At 48.9% G+C, this 22,495-nt stretch overlaps 6 protein-coding genes across 6 annotated transcripts; 5 read left to right on the top strand and 1 right to left on the bottom strand.

Moving 5' to 3' along the window:
• Positions 1-175: 175 nt before the first annotated feature.
• Positions 176-1,117, top strand: BDR25DRAFT_390671 (uncharacterized protein; the record flags this gene model as incomplete). Its single annotated transcript, XM_033698109.1, has 6 exons — positions 176-218; positions 250-328; positions 358-409; positions 561-632; positions 698-774; positions 815-1,117. The coding sequence occupies 6 exons, from the start codon at positions 176-178 to the stop codon at positions 834-836; spliced, it is 345 nt and encodes a 114-aa protein (XP_033553828.1). The 3' UTR covers positions 837-1,117.
• BDR25DRAFT_390670 (uncharacterized protein) lies at positions 711-2,537 on the bottom strand (the record flags this gene model as incomplete). Its single annotated transcript, XM_033698108.1, has 12 exons — positions 711-873; positions 936-1,025; positions 1,087-1,157; positions 1,199-1,446; positions 1,510-1,532; positions 1,564-1,741; positions 1,766-1,805; positions 1,841-1,857; positions 1,887-2,030; positions 2,082-2,223; positions 2,257-2,372; positions 2,414-2,537. The coding sequence occupies 12 exons, from the start codon at positions 2,535-2,537 to the stop codon at positions 861-863; spliced, it is 1,206 nt and encodes a 401-aa protein (XP_033553827.1). The 3' UTR covers positions 711-860.
• Positions 2,538-9,241: 6,704 nt separating this feature from the next.
• BDR25DRAFT_42756 (uncharacterized protein) lies at positions 9,242-9,857 on the top strand. Its single transcript, XM_033698557.1, has one exon. It carries the CDS (start codon positions 9,377-9,379, stop codon positions 9,716-9,718), a length of 342 nt encoding a protein of 113 aa, XP_033553826.1. The 5' UTR covers positions 9,242-9,376; the 3' UTR covers positions 9,719-9,857.
• Positions 9,858-10,637: 780 nt separating this feature from the next.
• Positions 10,638-12,461, top strand: BDR25DRAFT_42759 (uncharacterized protein). Its single transcript, XM_033698558.1, has 2 exons — positions 10,638-11,933; positions 11,991-12,461. Exons 1-2 carry the CDS (start codon positions 10,741-10,743, stop codon positions 12,343-12,345), a joined length of 1,548 nt encoding a protein of 515 aa, XP_033553825.1. The 5' UTR covers positions 10,638-10,740; the 3' UTR covers positions 12,346-12,461.
• Positions 12,462-15,458: 2,997 nt separating this feature from the next.
• BDR25DRAFT_251482 (MFS general substrate transporter) lies at positions 15,459-19,537 on the top strand. Its single transcript, XM_033686126.1, has 6 exons — positions 15,459-16,025; positions 16,158-16,373; positions 16,425-17,247; positions 17,746-18,028; positions 18,081-18,967; positions 19,022-19,537. Exons 1-6 carry the CDS (start codon positions 15,566-15,568, stop codon positions 19,284-19,286), a joined length of 2,934 nt encoding a protein of 977 aa, XP_033553824.1. The 5' UTR covers positions 15,459-15,565; the 3' UTR covers positions 19,287-19,537.
• A 223-nt stretch (positions 19,538-19,760) lies between these two features.
• Positions 19,761-21,262, top strand: BDR25DRAFT_276621 (30S ribosomal protein S14p/S29e). The gene is made up of 4 exons (XM_033687560.1): positions 19,761-19,862; positions 19,920-19,945; positions 20,133-20,551; positions 20,617-21,262. Exons 1-4 carry the CDS (start codon positions 19,837-19,839, stop codon positions 20,938-20,940), a joined length of 795 nt encoding a protein of 264 aa, XP_033553823.1. The 5' UTR covers positions 19,761-19,836; the 3' UTR covers positions 20,941-21,262.
• Positions 21,263-22,495: the final 1,233 nt, after the last annotated feature.

Genomic DNA, 22,495 nt, shown 5'->3' with positions numbered 1-22,495 from the left:
TAGAAAGTTTTATAAGCTAATTAGACATTAATCTAGCCCTTTTTTAAACTAATAAGAGAAAAGGCTTGGCAAGATGTACAGTGAATAATAGAGATTTTCAGGTCAAACTGAGCGTAGAGTATCTTAAGAGGGTAAAGAAATTATTCCGGTATAGCTATGGCAAGAGCAGTTCCTTATGAGAGAATCTCCATTGCCTAAAGTCAAAGTACCTCTATTTTGTCTCGCCACACCGTGCGTCTCGCCACACAGGGAAGCAGGTTAGTCTTGCGAAGTTATCTCTTCTAACTCCTGGCTATGGTAATCTCGCCACCCAAAATGGGAGGCGACAGTGGGAATGCACTTCCTCGCTGCCATTAGGCCTTTGAAAGGAAAGAGTGAGGAGAATAATTGGACCCGAGGATTCTCTTCTGTATTGTCTAATTTGCTTCTTCTGTTTCTTTCTTTCACCTTCACTTTCCTTCTTTTCTCATTATCCTACCTATCACCTTCCCTCTAAATTCCACCTTTACTTTATTACCTTGTGTTTGCAGTGGTGACACTCGGATGCGTCGTCACCATAGTCGCACGATAGTCGGATGTGTCATCACACGATGATCATGCGTCGGCACCATAGTCGTATGCATCTCAGCACAGTCTGTTGCCACGACTCATCCACTTATTTCGCATATATATAGACTCCTGCAAAGGACTCCTCTAGCAATACATTTCAATGCAGTTCCTCATGTCTCTGGTGCCTCACATAGCTTCACACCTTGCTTTCTTGAATACATGCTCGTTAGCCACTAGACATAATTATCTGCAAAGATTAACGAAGCACAAATATCATAAGAGATTAGAGATATCTATTTTTATTGCATGAATCACATGCATATGCTATGGACAACTATTCAATCAATCTCTTATAACACTCGCCTCTTCTATGATACCTCCTTTACAAGCCGATCAAGATTGCCAGACGGGCATTATTTGCATACCAATGGTGTTTTTTTGACAGGGCCTTTCTGGTGCAAGTTCGGCTCGAGGAACTTGTTGTGTCCATTGCACTTAAAGTTCTTGTAACTAGTTCAACATTCGACCTTGGTCTACCTGTCTGATAAAATGCATGATATTATGACGTACGCGTTCAACTTCTGGAAATTTGCATGGATCAAGTCGTTCTCGACCATTTCAGTGCATGTTTCGTCCCCTTCTATAGGACGAAGTACGATTTATTCTCCAGAGGGTCGTAGTTGATCTGGCAGACTGGCTTCACAGCGTATGGTGGCTTCAGGTAAGCAAGATGGACCTCTTCGGCATTGCCTGCGTTCGGAGAACTGATTTTGGGGAATGCTGCCCAGGCTATCAAAGGGGTGAAGTTGGCTTCATGATTGAGACGGCAGGGGCGATATGGTTTGATGGTTGTACAGCAGAAGAGAGAGGACAGTATGGTCAGATGGTGGATGAGTTCTGATGGAAGGAATTCTTAGAAAGGAGACTTATACGTTGTAATCAGGCCAAGCCACTCTCTACTATCTACAAGTACCTGTACTTCTCTATGTATCATAGTTGCCCTAGAAGCCGCACATCAGTTCAACCCTCTTCCGCTGCACCACCAGTCTTACATGGGTGATTACTATCTCTGAATATATGTTTTTGAGAGCATTACAAAATTGCGGAATCCACCACCGTTCAAGGGTAGCAGTTGAAATCAGACCTGGCTTGCGATTGGCTCGTATCAACAATTTGACGTCTACCATGAAGCCTGATATTCAGGAACGTGCACGACTCCAAATCCAGAAAACCCAGGGGGTCTTGTGGCTTACCACCTAAACCAGCCAATCATTTCCCCTTATTTTCTTACATCAATCAGTAGATCAGCTGGACGCAGGGACATAGAAAACACTGACCTTTCCAATTCATTGATCCTGCGGGGTCAGTCCGGGAATACAGACCCTCTACCAGAATATAGCTGGGTCCCGCTGTCAAAAAATTTTGTGCCTGCTGGACAGGATGTTGGATTGCAGGGAGATATATAGCCAGAGGAAACTCAGCTTGACGAAGACAGCGTTCCCTTCAACCACTCTTTACAACTGCTAGAACACGATTACTATTCCCCTCAGGAAGTGAATTTATTTCCAGATGATCCTGGCTCTTTTGCTCTCTCGTAAACAACAGATAATGCCTTCTAGTACGAAGGATGTCCACGGATATTTCCCCGGTGCCATTTCTTAAAGTATGCACTTTCTGTCGCTAGTCGAGATTGTTAATTTCACTGACATGGCAGCTCAGCAAGTATCTCAAAAAGCTTTCCCTACCATTCAAATACAAAGTGGGCACATACTGCCGAGCTTTCTGTGGCAAGAAAAACCTTAACCACACTGCAATGCCAAAAACTCGGAGACAGTCACAGCACTCGCACTTATATATTGTCCACACAAAGGATACAAGTTCTCCACCGAAAGAGGGGCATCCTCTTCCAGGAAGGATAAACTTGTGAAGTATATCCGAATACAACATGGAGATTGAATCTCAGGGTTACGATCCAGGGGATCAAACATGGTGAATTAATCAATCATGCGGTTCCAATCTTCTCTCCTTGCTCAACCTACTTTCGACTCTTTAGCCCCTACACTCTTTGCCGTCTCTACGTTACGCGTATATCCTCAAAGACTGCTTAATTTCCATATGCTGTAACTAGACTTTGATCCTCTCGGCTCACAATACCGCAATCGTAGCGTGGGGCCGAAAACATAGAACTCGCGTACTGTGAAATGGATCAACGGGGGTCCTGCGACGAGTATCGCAACCCAGGATTTCCGATAGGAAAATCCTTAACAAGTGAGCAGAATTAAAGAGCCATCCTTAGTTGCGAAGTTGGCTGGTACCAATGAACTGAATATATTGAGTCGAGGGATGGATTTGCTATTTGCAAATGGTCTTGCGTTACCAATTTCGTTCAAGTCGCTTTCAGTTTCTTAAGACCTGCTTATTTAAACGCTAGTGCATTAATTGCACCCAAGGAACAGAGGTATGTGCTTGCGGATATGTGAGATTAGAAAATTCAGATTGAGGAAGGAAACTAGGAAAATAATTGAGCAGAATGCTTGGATAGGGGAGACGGCACATATTTGTTCCTGCTTTGATTGAATATTCAGGTTAATGGCTCAACGAATCGTGAGTATGTCAGCCATCTTTTAATTCCCTAACAGATGGTTAGCAATAAGGACTCGCGCATTCCGTTGTTATCCTTGTTTGTCTCCGAGGCACTTGTTTACCCGCCATGGGCGTTGAAGCACTGAGGGCCATCGGCATGAACTTAAACTCCTCTCCCCTTGCACGGCAAGGCACTACTATTTGCCCCTAAGGAAGCTTTGAACGAGTGCCTTCCCGTTTCATCCTCTCCGTCCGCCTAAGGCAAATACCCACCGAGGCAAGATATCTACTATTGCTAGTGCTTGAATCTACGGAAAAGCTATGGATTTGTTGCTCGAACTTTGAGGGTTTCCTGTGTTAGGAATTAAGAACATTTTTTCCTAGGTTATCGTATGGCGCTTGATATGAATCTGATATCGGCTGGCCGTGTGGCCAACTTACATAGAGTAAGTGCTGCTGGTCTGTCGATTGAGCAATCGAATAGTGAGAAGAGCGGGGGATAAGTGAGATAAACGACATAGCAGAGGCGAATGATGGAATGAAATGATATGAGCAGGTGGGATGATACTGTTGAAACACAAGATTGAGAGAGACGATTGAAGGTGACTGCAGGCTGGACAGGACAAGATCGTGATGCACACGGGACAACTGAAGGTAAGAGAGAAGCAAGCCTGGAAAACGAATAGCTAGATTCGGCGTATTAAATCGTAACACAGGAAACAACCCACAAATTCCAAATCCAAATTCAACGAATCAGTCCCTAAATCGAGTTGAAACTGCATGTCACCTTCCATTCACTCCATAGCTTCCATCCCGTTTCTAAACCAGATTCTCAGCCTTCCTGGTATGGAAACATCGAGATATCTCACACCTTCTCTTCTTGATGGAAGAACTTGGGGGTTTGAAGACCGTAATATCACCTCTAATTTTGTTTTTCATCCAGTATCGCAGCAGATACGACGCGACATGCTCGTCTCACTCGTTAATCCTTAGCTCCAGAGTCATGCAATCCAATCCCGCCCAAACCCGACGGAGAGCATACTATCCATCTCAATAAGTCTTGTGTAGCCGTGGGATGTCAATTTTGTAGGTGGTTATTCGTAGCTCCCCCCACCAAGCCTAATAAATGACAACATTGGCTGCTAAAGGCGCAAGGAGACCCTTTAAGGTGCCCGGAGCTAAAGCACTGATACGCTAAGTTCTGACAGATAATCAGATAGTTGGCAGATTCGACATAAAAGCACTCAGTTCAGCCTTCCAACATCAAGCCTGATATCTCCACATGCGTAAGGACCTTCCTGATTGGGAAGATTGAACGTACAGACAACGTATGTCCAATCGATACGATGACGGAGTCTGAATCCGTCGCGCTCGCGTAGAATCGGGATCAGATCAGATCATCCCATTGTCTGAAAGCAACCGACTCCAAGCTCCCTGATACGATAAAGGAAACTCTGTAGCCGAGGAAGTAAGCTCATCAATGGGGGTTCAGTTTGTGACCTCCACGTTGGTCTCTCCATCCATCACTGATATCATCCACCATCCCTGAATCGTATTCCGTCCCAAAGTCCTGGGCCTCGTTACACAAAATCAGACGCTTCAAAAGCAATAGTTTCAGGCAGAAAGAAGTATCGCAGTTAGAGGCGCACTGCCCGCGCACGCGTAGTTTCAAACAATCTCGTCGAGCGAGCTAGCGTCCCACGTCTGTTAGCGATTCTATCATGCAATCAATGGCTATCTTTGCCGCGCTTTCCCCCTCTGAATCTAAATTCAGGTACACTTCCCACCACAAGTCTTCTCGACAGGTGTCTTTTAGGCGCCGGTGGGCATGAGGCACTGAACACTTAAATTGAGGATATGGTTGGATCGGTGACTCCGGGATCAGGGATGGAGCACGGACACGGACAATGTGAAGACCAGCGGGGAAGGCTTGTCGTTGTTCCTAGCGGCATGCATGCTTTTTTTTGGAGGGACACGGACAGCACTGATTTGCGAAGTTGGGGTTTGTGGTTCAGGAGATTGCTTTTGCAACGGAGGTGCTTGCGGTGGATGGTAATTGGTTGGTTTTGAGGGGACCAAGAAAGGACTTCGTAAATTACGATACAGCAATGATCATATCATGCAATGCTGATGTAATACACGGAGGCTTGTTGATCCCTCCAAGACTATTAGAGTGAATTAAGAGATGATTTTCAAAGAAAGGAACCATGATGTTATCTACCTAACCTCCAGGTATGATAGACATGGGACCAAACGAAGCACTGGCACCTCGGAAGCCTCGGAAGCCTCGGCGTTCCGTGGCTCTCCTTCGTGTTTTACACTCGGAGGGCTGAGCCCTGTCGAAAATCCATTTTACACATCAGCCTCCTTGCTCGTATTCTTGAGAACTCCAAAATACGCGAGGGCCTTCCAGAACTGTTCAGCATGCATGAATAATATTGGCAGTCGCATGGAGATTCGGATGCCATGGAATGGAAATGACAAAACCTGATTCACCGATAGGATGATCTATGCCATTCGAGAAAAATGACTTCTCAAATGAGGGCTGTCGTAAGAGAAAGCTCACTGAAGATGTGGAGGTGAAATGCGATCGCCAAGACCCATGCTCCAATTACGGGGCATCCCCAGTCCAATGTCTTGAGACTCGGTACAAATGCATAGCTAACCCAAAGATCCAAACATGAGTCCTAAAGACCGAGTGTTGGGCTTGATAGCATTCGATGCTCATGTGGCGGTGTTAGTTCCACAGCGGAGAGAGAATCGAAACGCTTGTCTAATACCTCTCAAGTCTTGAAGATGCGTTAATGGTCTTCTGGAGTTCCGCCTTCCACTAGTATTCGGGGTACTTCTTAGGTTTCTGCACCAATTCGCCTAAGAGGAAGCGAAGTATAGAGGGTTCTAACGAGACAGGAGTCGTCCCGACTCAAGGATAGAAACCTCTCGAACTTAAGCAAATGAAGCCTGGGTACTGGTTCAGAAAGAGAGCTCTCACAACGGGATACTCTCGAGAAGCTAACATACGGTACTCGAGACGGCCATATCCATTGTTGAGTCAGCTGTCGCAGCCCCTCTTTCCTCACTGTCAGGAATAAGTGAACTCGACATAAAGGTGGTCATGAAAAACAGCCCTCGCGCCTGGCGTGATCATTCATGTTATGCTTGGAAGTAAGTCTGCAATCCTAACCTAGCTATAAGTTTGATGAGATGGCCAAACAGCTTCATAGACCATGCTTATGGAAGTAGTTGGCAATCGATCCTAGAAGTTGCCTCCTAACAACGGCCGCTTACCGTGCTTTCGTAGCCCTCGGGTACCATAATAATCGTGACACGACTACACGATTAGACAAAGACGAAGCGATTCGTGCATCTGTTGTGTAGTGTGACTTTGGTCTCCATCACTGCCCAAACTGCACGTCGTAGCTGCTTCTCTGATCATGGTTGAACCAGCAAACCCAATGACAGCTTTCGTCCTGCCAGTGTTGGAAATGGCGCCAGCCCGGAGGAGAATATCCGAGCAGGTAATGGAGCTTGGGTCGAGAAATGGGCCGAACTCTAGTTTACCAGTAAAGGAAGAAATCCGCTCAGTTTAAGGAAGATGGGGGCCATATACGATAGAATAGAGAAGATTGGACTTGTTGAATCCTGTTGATAAACATCCCAACTGACCTATAAAGGCACGGCCTCCTCTTGACCCAGGAATACACACAGATGCAGATATGTATTGGAGAAGTGTGGAACCCAAGGGCTGGTCGACACTCACTTTAGCGCACTAAATGAACCTCATAGTAACGAGCAACCCTCCAAGCCGAGGGGAGTGTCTACATTGCGCTAGGGAGGTGATAATGTGCGTGAAATATATATCTAAGATGGTAATTCGAAGCGCCCTCATTTTATCGAAGCAGATCATCTCTATCTTTCATGGTGAGGCTTTAGACGAGATTTACCCAAAGGCACAATGGTTCACTGATAAAACACGGGAGAATGCTTTCGTATCTTCTATTGCCCTTTCTTTGTTGTATTTTGCAATGTAGTGTGGACATCTGGTGTCCAAGACTGGCATTTAGTCCGGGGTGCACTTAAAACATCTCATTTACTACCACTGTAAATAAATAGGTTTGTAGGTCTTATCGTCTTTCCGTCACGCCCTTCGGTATGCAGGCCTTCCATAGAAGCAGCAACCGCAGCAACCGCAGCTAGATAGCCAGCAGCACAAGGCTGGTAGCCCTATCACCTACAGAGAATTTGGGCAGCCCACTGTCAGAGCCCTGGCGAATGAACACGTTGAATTCGGCGGGGCTAGAAAGTACGTTGGATAACTTCCTTGGAATTGTTCAATGCAAATATGTTCGAACTCGGCGTGGATGTGGAAGTTCCGGCTATGCAGCGTGTTATCATACAACGTGGGACTTAACTAGGTTAAACCCCATTTGGTAATCCTCTTGGTAGAATCTAGCAGATTGCCAACAGGATGCAGATATCTATCTTAAATTGCCTTCTCATGTTCCACGTTAGGTGCAGGCTGTAGCAAATAGTATGCGCCTGCCACATGTGGCTTGTTGTAGCGTACAGATTGTAGCTCGTATTGCATTGTATGCAAGGTGATTCCAAGCGGCATTCATCCATACCATTGGTGCAGTCAGGCTCATCAAGGTAGAATTCAGCTTCCCCTGACAGAATGCATTATCGGCCATGTGCCCATCACTAGAGAAGGTATCGTGGGTGCGGAGCAGCATGCGAAGGACATCGGATCTGTGGGAAAAAGCCGATAAATCGATAGATGCATCATCCTAACAGACAAATGAATAGAATGAACAGTTGACACGCTTGATTGGAGGTTCGGAGAGCGTACCGGAGCAAAGCAAAGTGAAGTAACACGGAAGAAGAAAGCAGATGAGAACATGTAAACCAAAACAGGAAGAGATCATGGGTTTCCCCACGGAAGCTCCCGGTCGATCGGAGCGCTAACCTCTTCCATCATGTTTCAATTGGCATCCAGTTCCGCTCAGAGGATGAGAATAAGATGGGACGGGTTTGAGGAAATTCCAAGACATGAGGAGACAAATAACCGTTTTGATACCGCCTAAAGGACAGTCGAGGTGCTCGTTGCCCAGGAACTGACTCATTGAGATTGTCCTTGAGGAGGAGGAACCTGGGCGTGGGGTTGGCTCTTCGCTTGCATTGTCGAATTTAGATATGAAGAAAGATTTTCTTTAGCCCCTTGCCACAAAACATCGTGAACATGTGTTGGAGGGAGTAGAAGTACGAGCAGAATGCCTTTTAACCGTCGGAGAAAGAAAATATTTGTCGGCCTTTACCCCATCGCAACTCACGGACATTTATGTCACAGCGCCGTTTGGAGTTTCGCATGCCACGCCAAGTAGAATTCGTTGTCACCTTCTGTTGAGGCGTGGACCTCATCCACTCTAGAAATTCATGTGTCTGGCTCAAATCGGGCCATAGTGTGCGCCCAGCCGTGGCTTCATCTCGCCGCCGTGGATCGGAGAGTAATGCTTCTTACAAAACGTGGGATAAAACCACCTCGCTTGGCTGTCGACTATGTTGCAGTGCTGGCACGTTGCATTCCTCAGTCCAGCCAATTTGAGGGCTTGTGGGCCAGCTGAGGGTTCAAAGACGGAGCACGATGGCCGTGGCTTGCCGCAGCATCTGAGATTCTGAGGCCCTTAGCAACGTGAATCAATGGAGTCCCTGATACAGAGCAATGCCTGACTCGGTGAGCAGGTTCCTGCAGGTCATGAGTGCTTGTAAGTTTCATGTTCCATGCCCCCGCCATCTGCAGCAAGCGCAGGGCCCAGGCTCGAGGGCAGATAAAAGGCTTGCGGGTGAGGCTTCGAATCGGCCAGTTACCTATCCAGTGCAATGCTGGCACTCCACGCCTTTCCGTTTCCATAACATCTTGCAGAAGAACGCACTCGGACAAGATTCGGTGGCACGGAAAAGATGATATAACGAGCATTATATCCTAGGAATAGGCACGGCGGACGTTGATGATGCCATGTGCTCTCCAAAACACCTCATGCTACGTCAGTCATAGTCACCGCCTCGCCCTTCTGAGAGAGGGTAAGAGTGTGGGAATTGGTAGTCTTCAGCTTGTCACGCATTTGAGTTTTGCGTGTGAGATGGCGTCCATGGATGCTCCCTGCGCTCACGCGTTGGCGACATTGAGTGCGAACTGTGCTCCGTTGGGTTTGGGCCAGATTGACAAAAGCGCTGAGACGCGGCCGTGATGGCTCGCATGGTCGCCTGGTGTGGCTGCTCACCGTCGTATGGGCAGCCAACCAGGGCGACCGGCTGGGATTTGGTAACGGTGGGGGTCAGCCAGGGTCGGTATCAGTTTCGCGATAAGGATAGAAGGATGCCAACCTCCCACCACCAAAGCCCCAGTCCAGCAGAAGGCCCGCCAGTCCGGATGCCGATAAAGCCCATCGAACGACTGTCCAGCGGTCTGATGAAAAAGATTTGGGGAACTCGAGGCTCGACCAGGGCCGCCCAGGGCCGCCCAGCAGCCGACGAGATGCGGTTTCGTCTGGGGAAGCCGCCCCGAGATGAATGGGATGGCATGGGATAGCACGGCATGACGGCACGCCGTGAATAACACAGCACTGTCGAGTTAGCCTCGGGGCGCGAGTGTGGGGTCTTGTTCAAAGTTCTACTGGAGCACCCTCTTGTGGCCGTCCGGCAACCAGCAGCCCGCAGCCAGCCCTCCGTGTCGCAGGACGCTGTTGGGAACTCGCGCAAATGTATCGCTAACTGATTTCCTTACCGCGATGTCGCTGCACCCGGACGCTGCTGCAGCGTGGTGATCGCGGCAGTGCGTCGCAGAGGAGAGCACGAGTGGCTCTGCAATGGCGCTGCAAAGACTTGGCCAACCTGGGATCCTGCGAGGGCTGAGGCAATCCCGCAATCCCACGCGCACCCTGGACAGATTAACGCGCGCGGGAGGTGGCGGCGTCGACGTTCGAGAAGACAGCGCTGGCGCAGGCCTCTTTGGGTCCTTATCTCACCTCTCCCCTACGGTACCCTCCTGTCCCACCTGGGGCCACCCCGTCCAGCACTCCGCGCCCACTGCAACATCTGCAGCCTCCGCGCAAACATGACAGGGCCAATTCGCACGGGAGCTAGCCCGCTGCTAAAAAGTAACGAGTACCTGCACATCCCATCCGCCCTGTTGCTGAGCGCGCTTTCTTCCACATACTCCCATTCTCTCCTCCCATACTGCTGAACCTGAACCGCATCCCTTCAGCCCAAAACCTCCTGACCACCCACGGCAGCGCCCCAACAGTCCTTTTGTACCCACCCAGCTCTCCCGTCGGATGCTCCCGCCTGCGCCCGCCCCGTCGTTGTGACCACTGACCTGTCTTATCATCCGGTGCGCCAGCCTCATCACCCTTTCCGCTCCACTTCCCTCTTTCCCTATATTACGAGAGCCCACCCCCCCCCGCTGACAGACTCCTGGGCAGCCCACAATTAGCCCCTTCCACAGTCCTCTCTTCTGATTTTAATTCATCGTCCCTCCCTTATCGGCCTTCATGAGCCGCCTGTTTGATATCCAGGAGACACGCGGCGACCGAGCAACAAGGTCTCTTCCTGATGTTCGGTAACAACGTTCAACAATCCTTAGTTCACCTCTCTGGGAAACCTGCTCAAGACAACGACCCTCAGCTACCTCGGGGAGAATGCGGGTTCCTACTGCCTGAAGCCGGCGCCGGGAACGGCTCTCGACAGAGATGCTCGTGCCGAAGCTTCTACCCAGACTCCGTGGTCCGCTCTCGCTGTGGCTGCGGACACCAGGCCTGGCATCATGAGCATCAATCAGTCGCAGCCGTATCTATAGAGGAGCATGCCGCGGTGATAGAGGAAATGAAGAGATTGAGGCAGGAGATTAAGAGGTTCGAGAACCTAGAGCAGGAGCTGAAGCAGGAATTATTCAAGGAGAGGATGTCCCGAGAAGAGCATTTCAAAATATACAGGGGAATAGAGGCGGGATTGTATGAGAATATGAAGTGGTTGAAGGTGCACATGGACGACAAGGTGGAGGCAGTGGTCGACAAGACGCAAGAATTCAACGATCAGATCAAGTCGGTACAGGAGAAGCTGACATTGGTGGACGAGGTTACAATGGAATTAGAGAATAGGATCGATCGGGTCGAGCACAGCACTGGAGCCTCGTCAAGAGAAGTCACACCACAAGCCTCAACGCCCAAGGCTCCACCAGTCCCACAGTTGCCACTACTCTTGCAGCCACATCACACATTCGGCCAGTTACCGATTCGGACAGACAAGAAGTATCCATTGTCATGGAACGTGCGCGTCATCTTCGTGCCACGGAAGGCACTCAAGTTCGCGTATGATCCCGACAGCAACGCCTACAGGCGATGTGCTTCACGAAACTTGCACCAGACTCTCGAATTCCCCAGTCAGGACAGCTCATGCTTCGCAAATGCGATCGAGACGTCTTTCAAAGGCATCATCCGTGGACGACGTTGGATGCCAATGACAGCCCATCGCCCAGCAGATGAGCCGTTTGGTCGAATGGCGCTTACCTGGCTGCCTCAAGACCTTACTGTAAGGGACGTATGGGATTATCCCTTTCTCGAGGACCACTGCATAGCGCACGACAAGATGCAAGGCGACGTCCTCTACATCACCCTCCAATACGAAGACGTAACGTGGCAGGAGATCCGATTCCTGCCGTCAGTTCTTGGAGCCGACGAATCATGTTGGTCGCACGACGAAGAGCTGGATGGCATAGCCAAGTACAAGAGCCTGGACTCTGAGATTATGTACGATTATCAGGATCCTCCGCCTTATTCCTCTCGGACTCACTCGACTATGGATAGGGCGCTTTCTAAACTGGATGTCCTTGCAGATTCCGCCTCGATGCTGTCAAGGGTACAGACGAATTACTCCTCCGAACGGAGCAGTCTCCGCAGCTTCGAGACTGAAGAAACCGATGACGAGCACCGCGACAAGAAGCCCAAGCTCCGCCCCAAGCAGTCCATGCCCAATATTAACGGCTCGGGCACTGCCGTGACGCCTATGTATGTCTCAGGTCGATCCAAGAGGAAGATGCCGGTGCGCGAGAAAGGAGTTAAGGAGCCATTACACTTCAATGTCACAAACGTGGCGAAGTGGAGACCTAATTTGCTTCACCCCCATTCATCCAAGGGTAAGGAAGCAGCAGAGTCCCACTGAGGTGTTTGACGTGTATGATTACCACCCTTTATTTCCTTTGTCATGTTTCCCAATTGATGTTTTCCTTTTAGAGGCGTTTTGCGAAAAGCCTCAGGTCCGGTGGCAAGGGACCTCGGATACCCCAATCGGCGTTTATATGTACGATCATGTTTCTTGATCTCAGAGAGAGAATACGGGGTTTCACAAATATCTTTTATTTGTCATGGGGGATGGATCGGGGATTGTTTTATCATGAGTGTGGTGGTAGATTGCCGATATATATGGCGGGACAGAGCTCGATTCTGCAACCCCCTCCTCCCCCCCTCCCCGCTTGCAAAAGCAACACTATACTTTCTTTTGTCGTTTGGCAACGGTCGGTCGGCTCGACTCAGTGTCCGCTTAGGGCAGGTATGGAGTTGGACGGGAAAGTGGATAGAGTTGGATGAGCATGGTTGGTTCTAGGCCTGTGTATGAATAGTTCTGGATACAATATCACATCATATTGGTACCTCTATCATATTACGGATCATAGTGCGCTGCGTCAATCCGATACCTCACTTAGGGTCGGGACTTACCCCACTCTCCCGTGGGTCGTGCCATTGTATATCTAGGTATCTGTCACTCATCCCATACTTCAGCCTCAGGATAACTGATAACCGATACTGTGTGCTGTTTTAGGGAGGAGAGACCCGACGCCGAATTAAAATAGGGAAGTCCCTCTCGGAACTAACGCGCACGATGCAGCAAGCTATCGCGCTCAGCATGTCGAACATATCTCTGTTCTGTATGTAATAGTTATCTATGAATAACACCCCCATGCTAGAGAAAGCCCTGCATGCATCCTTGCAGTCTCACCTTACCTTTCCTTCTAGTGGCGGTGTGGAGTATCTAGTCACATGTGCGAAAACGACCCGACCAGGAGAATATTACAATGTGCCTGCCCTCAATAAGCCGTTGACATAGTTCAGGGAGGGTGACGAACGTTTAGGGCTAGCTAACCTGCCACAGTCCACGGATTCGAGAGTGCTCTGCTAATCTATCTGCGTGTGCTCGCCTAGAGGATGGCTGAAGACTAGGACGAAGGGAATTCCCCGGATCACAGGGCCGTTATCTGTTAGGATCGAGAATGAGGTTAGTCTTGTCACGCTGACTAGGGCTTTGGAAGGCTCGGTAGGCTTGTTGGGGGAGGGGACGAGATGGAGTGATATTTATCTGGGCAAAAAAGTAATTATAGACTACTGGATTATCTATCATAGTGGCTAGATTAGGGAGTGCGCGAGGCGCGGGGCTAACGGTTTTAGGTTTGTGGATATGGGGAATGCAACCCGGAATCTGGAATTGAAGTAGAATAAATGCTTTTGTAGATATGGTATTTGTGAATGCGCTGAGTGGAAGCGGGCTATTACCACTAATTCTGATAGATGGTCTCGTGAGTGGAAATTGCAGTAAGATGGGAATGGGAACCGGAGCTAGGGTTGTCGATGTGCACTTTTCTAAATCTAGGTGGGTGTAGTATGAAGAACGGACCCTGACTTGGCTCTTGAAACGAAGAATATGTAAGAGTTAGTAGGCTTATGGGGTACTTGGCTGGGACCTTTTAGTAGTGTATGGAGGATTGTGTTCCTAGTAGAGATCACAAGAGAGGGTTCGCAAGTTATATGAATTTGCGTTAGTAGAATGTCTTTTTGTGCTGAATCTAGAGAGCTTTGAGCGACTGCCAGGTAAGGATGTAGCAATCCTGAAGTCGGCTGCTAGCCTTCTGTAAGATTTGAAGTTGCAATAGAAAATTTGATAACCGTTTCCCTCTTTTGAATTTAATTAGATCTCCATGTTAATGCTTACCTACCTCCTGTAACTTTTGAGGATTTTTGACCAGTCCTTCCGCCACGATTTTCTTTTCAAAGTGACGTTCCTAGACTAGAGAGGGGTTTTAAAGGTGTTGCATTTTTGAGTCAATTGCCTTCTTTCGCCACTTGCACCTTCAACAATCTTCTTCTGCCGTAAAAAGTTTTTGTTCACAGAGAGTATAGAATATGCGTATCGTGGACGATAGCACTGGATAGCACAGGATAGCGAAGGAGTTTAGGAGGCTGAACGCCTATGTTCAATTTTTCCCTCCCTCCACGTAAATATTCCTTCCTCGAATAGTGGGCGTCTGCAAAGGATAGCAAAGGTTAGCAGAGGAGCTTGCTACTGCAGGTTCATTCAGGGTGAAATTAAAAAAATAATTTCTTTAACTTACATGCATTTTCACGATACTGAAGAAATGCTTAGAGGAAACAATGATCTCGCAAAAGTTTTGACGAAAAATTGAGGTTGAGGGAAGAGATAAGAGGTGCGAACTGAGGTTACATCCAAAAAAGCCGCGTCTATGGAGAGGTCTTGGTCTTGTGCACTTGATATCATGGCGCGCGGAGAAAGGCGTCTTCTCTGGAAGACTCGCGCGAGGAAATGAAAGCTGAGTAGTTGCACCGAGCTCGGATACGGCTGACTCTAACTCCGGGAATGCATGTTTAGGAAGTTGAAGATGTTCAGTTCGTATTCAGGTTGCGGGGAAACCTTCAGGCTCTTATTTCTCCTCCAAGGCCTGACCAAAACCGTTAGAGTCTCTCAACGGCTGAGACCGCAGAAGATGGCATTTCGAAAGCGGATAGCGTTGGGGTTGGTAGTTAAGTTCCAATGGAGTTGAGGGATACCTAATGAAGGCATCCGATTTCGGAATGGGCCTTATCAACGACCCCAGCGGGCACATTTCCCGCCTCCACCTTTACACCCACCTGACGACTGCCCAGATACCGCGATCAACATCTTACATCTCCCTCCAACCAGTTCGACTTTCCCATCCAGAACCGGGAAAAACCCTGGATATCTTCTAGCGCGACTAATATAACTGTCACGCGGAGTATTGGGCGATATGAACTATCATGAGCGGCGAACAAGGTTACACAAAGGCGGTCGGGGGATCACTCCAGAAAGAGTACAACGGTCTTCCTTTGGATGATGATCCCGGGGGCTGGCTTTAGGCCTGCAACTGCCATGCAACCTCCACAATCCACCCATGCTTATTCGCACGGACTAGGGCGAGGAAAAGCTCACCTCTGCTGTAACTCTACAATGTCTCTACAAATGCCTTGATTAGGACGTCTTTCCCCCTCTTCTCTCGAGCTTCTCACCTCCCTCATTCAACCCCAAAATTAACTATCCCTGCAACCAGGATAGGCTGGCCATAAGCGACAACAAGATGGCAGTAACCACGGACCCCGAGTTCACCAAGAACGATCTCCACGTCTCAGCGTCTAACTCATCCTCCAAAGATGTGCCACCCGCTGTACTCGAGGGCCATGTCGAGCACCTCCCTACCTATGAGCACGAAAGAGCACTAGTTCTGAAGTTCGACTTTCGCATCCTACCTATGCTTGCCCTGATGTATCTGTGCAATGCACTCGATAAGGGAAACTTGGGAAATGCAAAAACCAATGGGATGGACAAAGACCTACATTTCAAGAGTAACCAGTACAACCTGATCCTGTCGATATTTTACGTGCCATATGTCATCTTTGCACCGCCGGTGGGCATGTTGGGAAAGAAGTATGGACCGCACAGGGTGTTACCTATTATGATGTTTTCATTTGGGAGTGCTACGCTATTGAGTGCGTGCGTGAAGAACTTTGCAGGGATGATGACGTTAAGGTGGTTCCTTGGTAAGTTTGTTCCCCAGAGGCTGGTTGGAGATCCAACCTTGAGGCAAATTCCAATGAAGCTTGGGACTCTGGGATGCATGCTCACCTGTCTATGCGCACCTTCCGAAGACTATTGATACTGATTCTAAATAGGAATGGCGGAATCTGCCTTCTTTCCACTTGTCATCTACTACCTGACTACCTTCTACCGAAGGGGCGAACTTGCCAGACGTCTTGCTCTCTTTTACGCCGCTTCGAATATTGCCAACGCCTTCTCTGGATTGCTGGCCTTTGGCGTCTTCCATATCAAATCGAATCTCAAGCCATGGCGATATCTCTTCATCATCGAAGGTTCTGCCACCATCCTCTGTAAGCAGTTCCACCCAATCATTTGACACCCCTCATACTGACACATCATAGTCTCTTTCATCGCCTATCTGTATCTGCCCAAATCAGCGTACGAGGCTAAATTCCTGAGCGAAGACGAAAAGCAGCTCGCCTACAGGCGTATCCAGATTGATAGTTCCTCGACCGTGGGGGAGAAATTCAATTTGAAAGACGCACTTAAGATTTTCAAGATGCCCGTTGCTTACGGTTTCCTTGCAATCGAAGTGTGCCTCGGTGTCCCCCTTCAATCTGTCTCACTCTTTCTCCCGCAGATTGTCCAACGTCTTGGGTATAACCCTATCAAGACTAATCTGTACACAGTTGCCCCGAATATCGTTGGTGCTTGCGTACTCTTGATCCTGGCTTTCACAAGCGACTACACAAGACTACGATTTCCATTCATTGCCTTGGGATTCATCCTGACATTCATTGGCTTCTTAATCTACGCTACCATTGATGTCGAGCACTCCATCCACGTAGCATACTACGCCTGCTTCATGATGACCTGGGGTACTTCTGCACCATCGGTGCTTCTCTCCACTTGGTACAATAACAACGTCGCGCACGAAGGACGACGTGTCACCCTAACCTCTATTGGCGTACCTCTTGCCAACCTCATGGGCGTAGTCAGCAGTAATATTTTCAGGCCGCAGGATGCACCAAAGTATATTCCGGCGTTGGCGACGACAGCGGCGTTTGGGGCGACAGGGTGTTTGTTTGCGTTACTATTGGGCACCTATATGGTGTTTGATAATGCGAGAAGGAACAGGAAGCAAGGGGCGAATCTAACTGCGAGGGATGTGAGTACGGAGAAGTTAAGGGATGGACCGAAGAACCCAGATTTCCGGTGGTTCTTGTAGGGCGCTTTGGGATCGAGATGAATAGCGAAAGGAACGAACGGGCGTCTCTTGCTAAGAAAGTAGCAACACAAATAAAAGTTGACACTGATTCATTGTGGAAGCAAGGGATTATCGCCATACTCTCATGACTACAATTTATTGCCTTGTTTGATCGGATGTAAACAAGTGTCATTTGCGATGACACGTGGTGAAGGGATAATGACCTAGATCATGTGTACTAGTCATGTTGATGCCAAGTAGGCCTAGGCTTCCTCAGTACGTATGCAGGCTTCCTTTCTGCACAAAGCCCAAGCCCGTTTCGGAGTGGAGCGAAGAGAAAGCCACTGAAACAGCTATTAAAGGTTGCGGAGTGAGCCGGCCATCTAATCCGTAGTCGTGAGCGGAAATTCAGAAGGCAAAGCCCAGACCTATACTTCGTTGGTGCGTTAGGGATGCAGCCTTATCGCCACGTGATGCTCTTATCCGGTCTTGGATAACCCCAGCCACGCGCGCAGCACCAAGGTTGACACAACATCGTCAGCAGCCCCGGAGCTGCCTGTTGTCCATATATCACCACTTCGCCTCTCATCCTCCTTCAATCTCCCATCTCAAGTATTTCGGTGTCTTGAAGTGGTACCCTGCTTTGTTCCTCTTATCGCATTCCGACTTACCCGATCGGAGCCGAATAAGACCATTCGTTCTTCATCCTCTATCATGGCAGTCAAAGCAGTCGTACCGTTCCTCGTCGCCATGATGTTGGTGACGGGAGTATGTAATACGTTGCTCACCAAATTCCAAGTAAGACCGTCTTTGAATTGTCTGTAGAACTCTTGCTGACGTAGCTTTCTAGGACATGCAGTGCGTTCGCGACTGTGACTCCCCCGCCCCTGGGTATCGCAAACACTTCGAACAACCCGTTGTCCAGACGCTTCAAATGTTTATCGGCGAAATGGGCTGCTGGCTCGTTATCGGCGGCTTTAACCTCTATCAACGATATGTCTCTCGAAAGGCCGGATATGAGGCGCTTCCCACAAGCAATGGCGAAGATGCTGGCATTAGTACGCCCGCAGAGTCAGAGGAATCCGAGACTGGAGAAGTCGCAAACCCCCTGAAGCCTGCCCATGCATACGATGACAGCCGAATTCCATTGACGGGATGGACTATAACCCTCCTTGCGTTACCTGCGTGCTGTGATATTGCTGGAACAACGCTCATGAATGTGGGGCTTCTGTTCGTGGCAGCAAGTATTTACCAGATGACGAGAGGGGCGCTAGTACTCTTCGTTGGATTATTTAGCGTTTGGTTCTTGAGGAGGAGGCTAGGCCTGTACAAATGGTTCTCTCTCTTCGTGGTGGTTTTCGGAGTTGCCATTGTGGGCTTGGCTGGGGCTATTGCGAAGGATCACAAGGCGAGACCGTCAAGCCTAGAACCACATGCGAGTGTTGCACCGTCAGCGGCTGTGCAGACCATCATCGGCGTTCTCCTGATCGCCGGAGCGCAGATCTTCACGGCTACGCAGTTCGTGCTGGAGGAGCGCATCATGGAGAAGTATGATATGGAGCCGATCAAGGTCGTAGGCTGGGAAGGAACCTTTGGCTTCTTGGTCACCGTCATTGCCATGGTCACCCTCCACTTCGCGATCGGAACAGGATATTTCGATGCGAAGGAAGGCCTCTGGGAGGTGTTCCACAATCGTTCGATTGCCGTCAGTAGTCTTCTAATTATGATCAGCATTGGGTAAGTCAACTTCAAGCTCCTCCAAGACTAGTATAGCATGTTAATCGACACCAGTGGCTTCAACTTCTTCGGCCTCTCTGTCACTCGGACCGTTAGTGCGACCTCTCGATCCACCATTGACACGTGCCGAACGCTCTTCATCTGGATTGTCTCTCTTGGTCTTGGCTGGGAGACGTTTAAGTGGTTGCAAGTCCTCGGGTTTGCTCTGCTTGTGTACGGTACGTTCCTCTTCAATGACTTAGTTCGGCCGCCTCTCAAGAGGTGCGTCGAGCGCAGACCTCAGGAGCTCCTTCCTGAAGACCCTATTGAGCACATGTAAGATTATCATGTAGTATCTATCCGTCGCTTCAACAGTAATGGTATGTAGCATCTAGTGACTGGAGAAGGTGTCTGGTGTCTTTACTATCTTGTTCTGCATCTCTAGATCTGTATATAGGCCTTAGCAGCGCACCTGGAGGATCGCAATATCAGGTATCACCAAAATGTGATAGCGAAACACTCCTTCCCGCTCATTGTTCACGATTTCAAATTACGAGCGGCATGGGAGTTGAGGACTGACCCTAGTCTATTAACCTACCTAGATATTTTCGACATGTTACTGACTAACTGCTAAATTCCATTCGTAACTTCTAGTTTGCAGGTGATGGCAAACCTAATTCGGAAGACAGGTTGATTTCGTACGGATAGAGAAGCCCTGGGTTCGCGAAGTTCCTTGACTGGTCCGTGCACCTTGTTAGTAAGCCCACACACCCAAATTCGAAATATCCCCACTACCGATCATCTCAACCAGCGACAACCCACAACGACGGCCACGATATCCTGAATTCCACGCCCGGGAGTTCAGATTCGCCAATTCTATACCCGAAGACATGGCTGCCACTCATGGAGGAGCTATGTAAGTCGATTTGAGAGAAACCGCACAATCAAGCAGAAATAACTAACTGTGATGCAGCTCGAAGAGGAGGAAGTTCGTTGCTGGTACGCATAAGCCTTTCTCTACTGTATTACGAGCTGGTTGGAGTATTGGAGCTCTGGAGCCTCACCTTTTCCGACAACTTCACGCAGGTCGCAGGATTGGCTGCGGTTCTAGGGACATCGAGAATCGAAAATTGGCTCTAGGAAGACGGCACAAATGGATGGAAATGGCTAACAAGCTATCTCACAGACGGCGTCTTCTACGCCGAACTGAACGAATTCTTCCAGCGCGAGCTGGCCGAGGAAGGTTACTCCGGCGTTGAAGTCCGCGTCACTCCCACCGTCACCGACATCATCATCCGGGCAACCCACACACAAGAAGTCCTCGGCGAGCAGGGCCGTCGCATCCGCGAACTCACGTCGTTGATCCAGAAGCGCTTCAAGTTCCCCGAGAACTCCGTCTCCCTCTATGCCGCTAAGGTGCAGAACCGTGGTCTCTCCGCCGTTGCCCAGTGCGAGTCCCTCCGATACAAGTTACTGAACGGTCTGGCCGTCCGAAGGGCATGCTATGGTGTCCTTAGGTTCATCATGGAGAGCGGCGCGAAGGGTTGTGAGGTCGTTGTCAGCGGAAAGCTGAGGGCTGCGCGTGCTAAAAGCATGAAGTTCACCGTATGTTGCGCGAACCTTTCCCTATAATTTTTGTGATCTGGAAGAGAATACTAATATGGAAATAGGATGGTTTCATGATCCACTCTGGTCAGCCAGCCAAGGATTTCATCGATGAGGCCACCCGTCACGTCCTCCTCCGCCAGGGTGTCTTGGGTATTAAGGTCAAGATTATGCGCGGCTCAGATCCAGAAGGAAAGGCTGGCCCATCTAAGTCTCTCCCCGACTCCGTCACCATCATCGAGCCAAAGGAAGAGCAACCCGTCGTACAACCCATGTCTCAAGACTACGGTGCAAAGGCCCTCGCTGCCCAACAGGCCGCAGAACAGCAGAGACTGGCAGAGCAGCAGGAGGGTGGTGAGGCGCCAGCAGAGGGCTATACTGAGGAATAGAGTAGAGTAGCATGTGAGGATATGGCTGTGACCTAAGAGGGCGAATACGGACAGGGTAAACGAATCCTTGGGTGAAAAGGCAGCGATGATGCATGATCAATCTTCTTTGCATTCGGATGGTTCCTTTGACAAAGGAGGGTTTATATGGAGTCTAGTGCTGTGTACTCTTTCAATCACCCAACAAATTCAGAACATGGCTTCTCGCTACTCTCTTTTCTCGATTTATTCGTGCTAGTAAGACAGGTGGGTTGTTGTGCAGAAGGACCATTTTCAGCTTAGAGCACGCTCTCTTGAGCTTGCTACTCATATATATGCATACGCCTCTCAGTCTTTCTTCTCTAGATTGCTCAAGTCAATTATTGAACACCTACGACTAACACGATATTCCCAAAATAATGGACGTTCGTACAAGCTGTCACCGATACTTTTACGAAGGCGACAACACCCACAAACTCTAACTCCTCAGCCCTTAGGCGATGAGGGAGGCTGTTGGCAGCAGGCTCTCTTCAGGGCTCTCTATATATCCATGCTAACGCTGTCTTTCAAGCTCATGTATAGCAACGCTACTTGACCAGAATGTCTGCTGCAGATGATAGTTGTACGTCATGATTTAAGAATGAATATGTTATGGAAAAGGGGAACGCTAGGAGGGTAAAGTGAAAGCAATGATATATTTTCGCATGGTCGTTTTATTACTCAATTTTGTTATTTATTGTTTCCTAGGGTTCAGGGTGGAGAGGACTGTTGGTAAAGTCTTGAGTTACGTAGTTCCATCTACTACCGTCATTCACTTCCATCCCCATGACTTGATTGGCCTGCTGTTCGTTTATGGCAGGACTACTGTCCACAGGTCCAAAGTACTTACCAGAATTGATAGTGAATAATTCCTCCCCCACCCCCAATACGCCTTTTGCCCACCAAACGTTTCTAGGCTTTGTATTCCAAAGCTTCCAGACTTTGGCGCAATTTAAATGGCACAATGGGTAGGTCTGTAATTTAGAGTTTCTATGGCGGCGAGCGGCGAGTATACGTTTCGTGGTCGAGGTCTAGGCCTGGGCTTTGGGTATGAGTGTGTTTCTTAAGTCACAGCGGCGAGAAGATCTGTGAGGGAGGACGTGGGATGATCGAAGAAAGTGTGACTCTGCTGGAACAAAATGAGGATTTCTTCTGGAGAGCCAGGCGATGCAATCGATCCGTAGCGGCAGTAATATTAGTATAGCGCTCGGGAAAAGCAAAGGTGAGCGTGTGACTGTTACAGTTGCCATAGCAAACACCTGACATGGTGAGGCAGTCAGTCATTCTTTCACCTCAACACACCCATTTCGCACGGGCCTCCAATATCTCCACCGCCAATCATCTCTCCCCTAGAATATACTGCAAATGCGCTTCTCAAAAAAGCTGTAAAAGACCCTAATATCTTAAATCCATCAGCAATAGCTCACTATAGTAGTTTAGCCATATTCTAGGCCAATCTACACTTCATATGACTCTTTTTAGGGGAGGGGGCATACTCTCTAAATGTGTACTACCCTCGGGGTTTGAATATGGGGTTTCT

The sequence above is a fragment of the Lindgomyces ingoldianus genome (assembly GCF_010093535.1).
Source record: "Lindgomyces ingoldianus strain ATCC 200398 unplaced genomic scaffold BDR25scaffold_2, whole genome shotgun sequence".
In the NCBI taxonomy this organism is placed as follows: Eukaryota; Fungi; Ascomycota; class Dothideomycetes; order Pleosporales; family Lindgomycetaceae; genus Lindgomyces; species Lindgomyces ingoldianus.
Note: the sequence above shows the minus strand (reverse complement) of the source record. Positions and strands in the feature narration are given on the sequence as shown.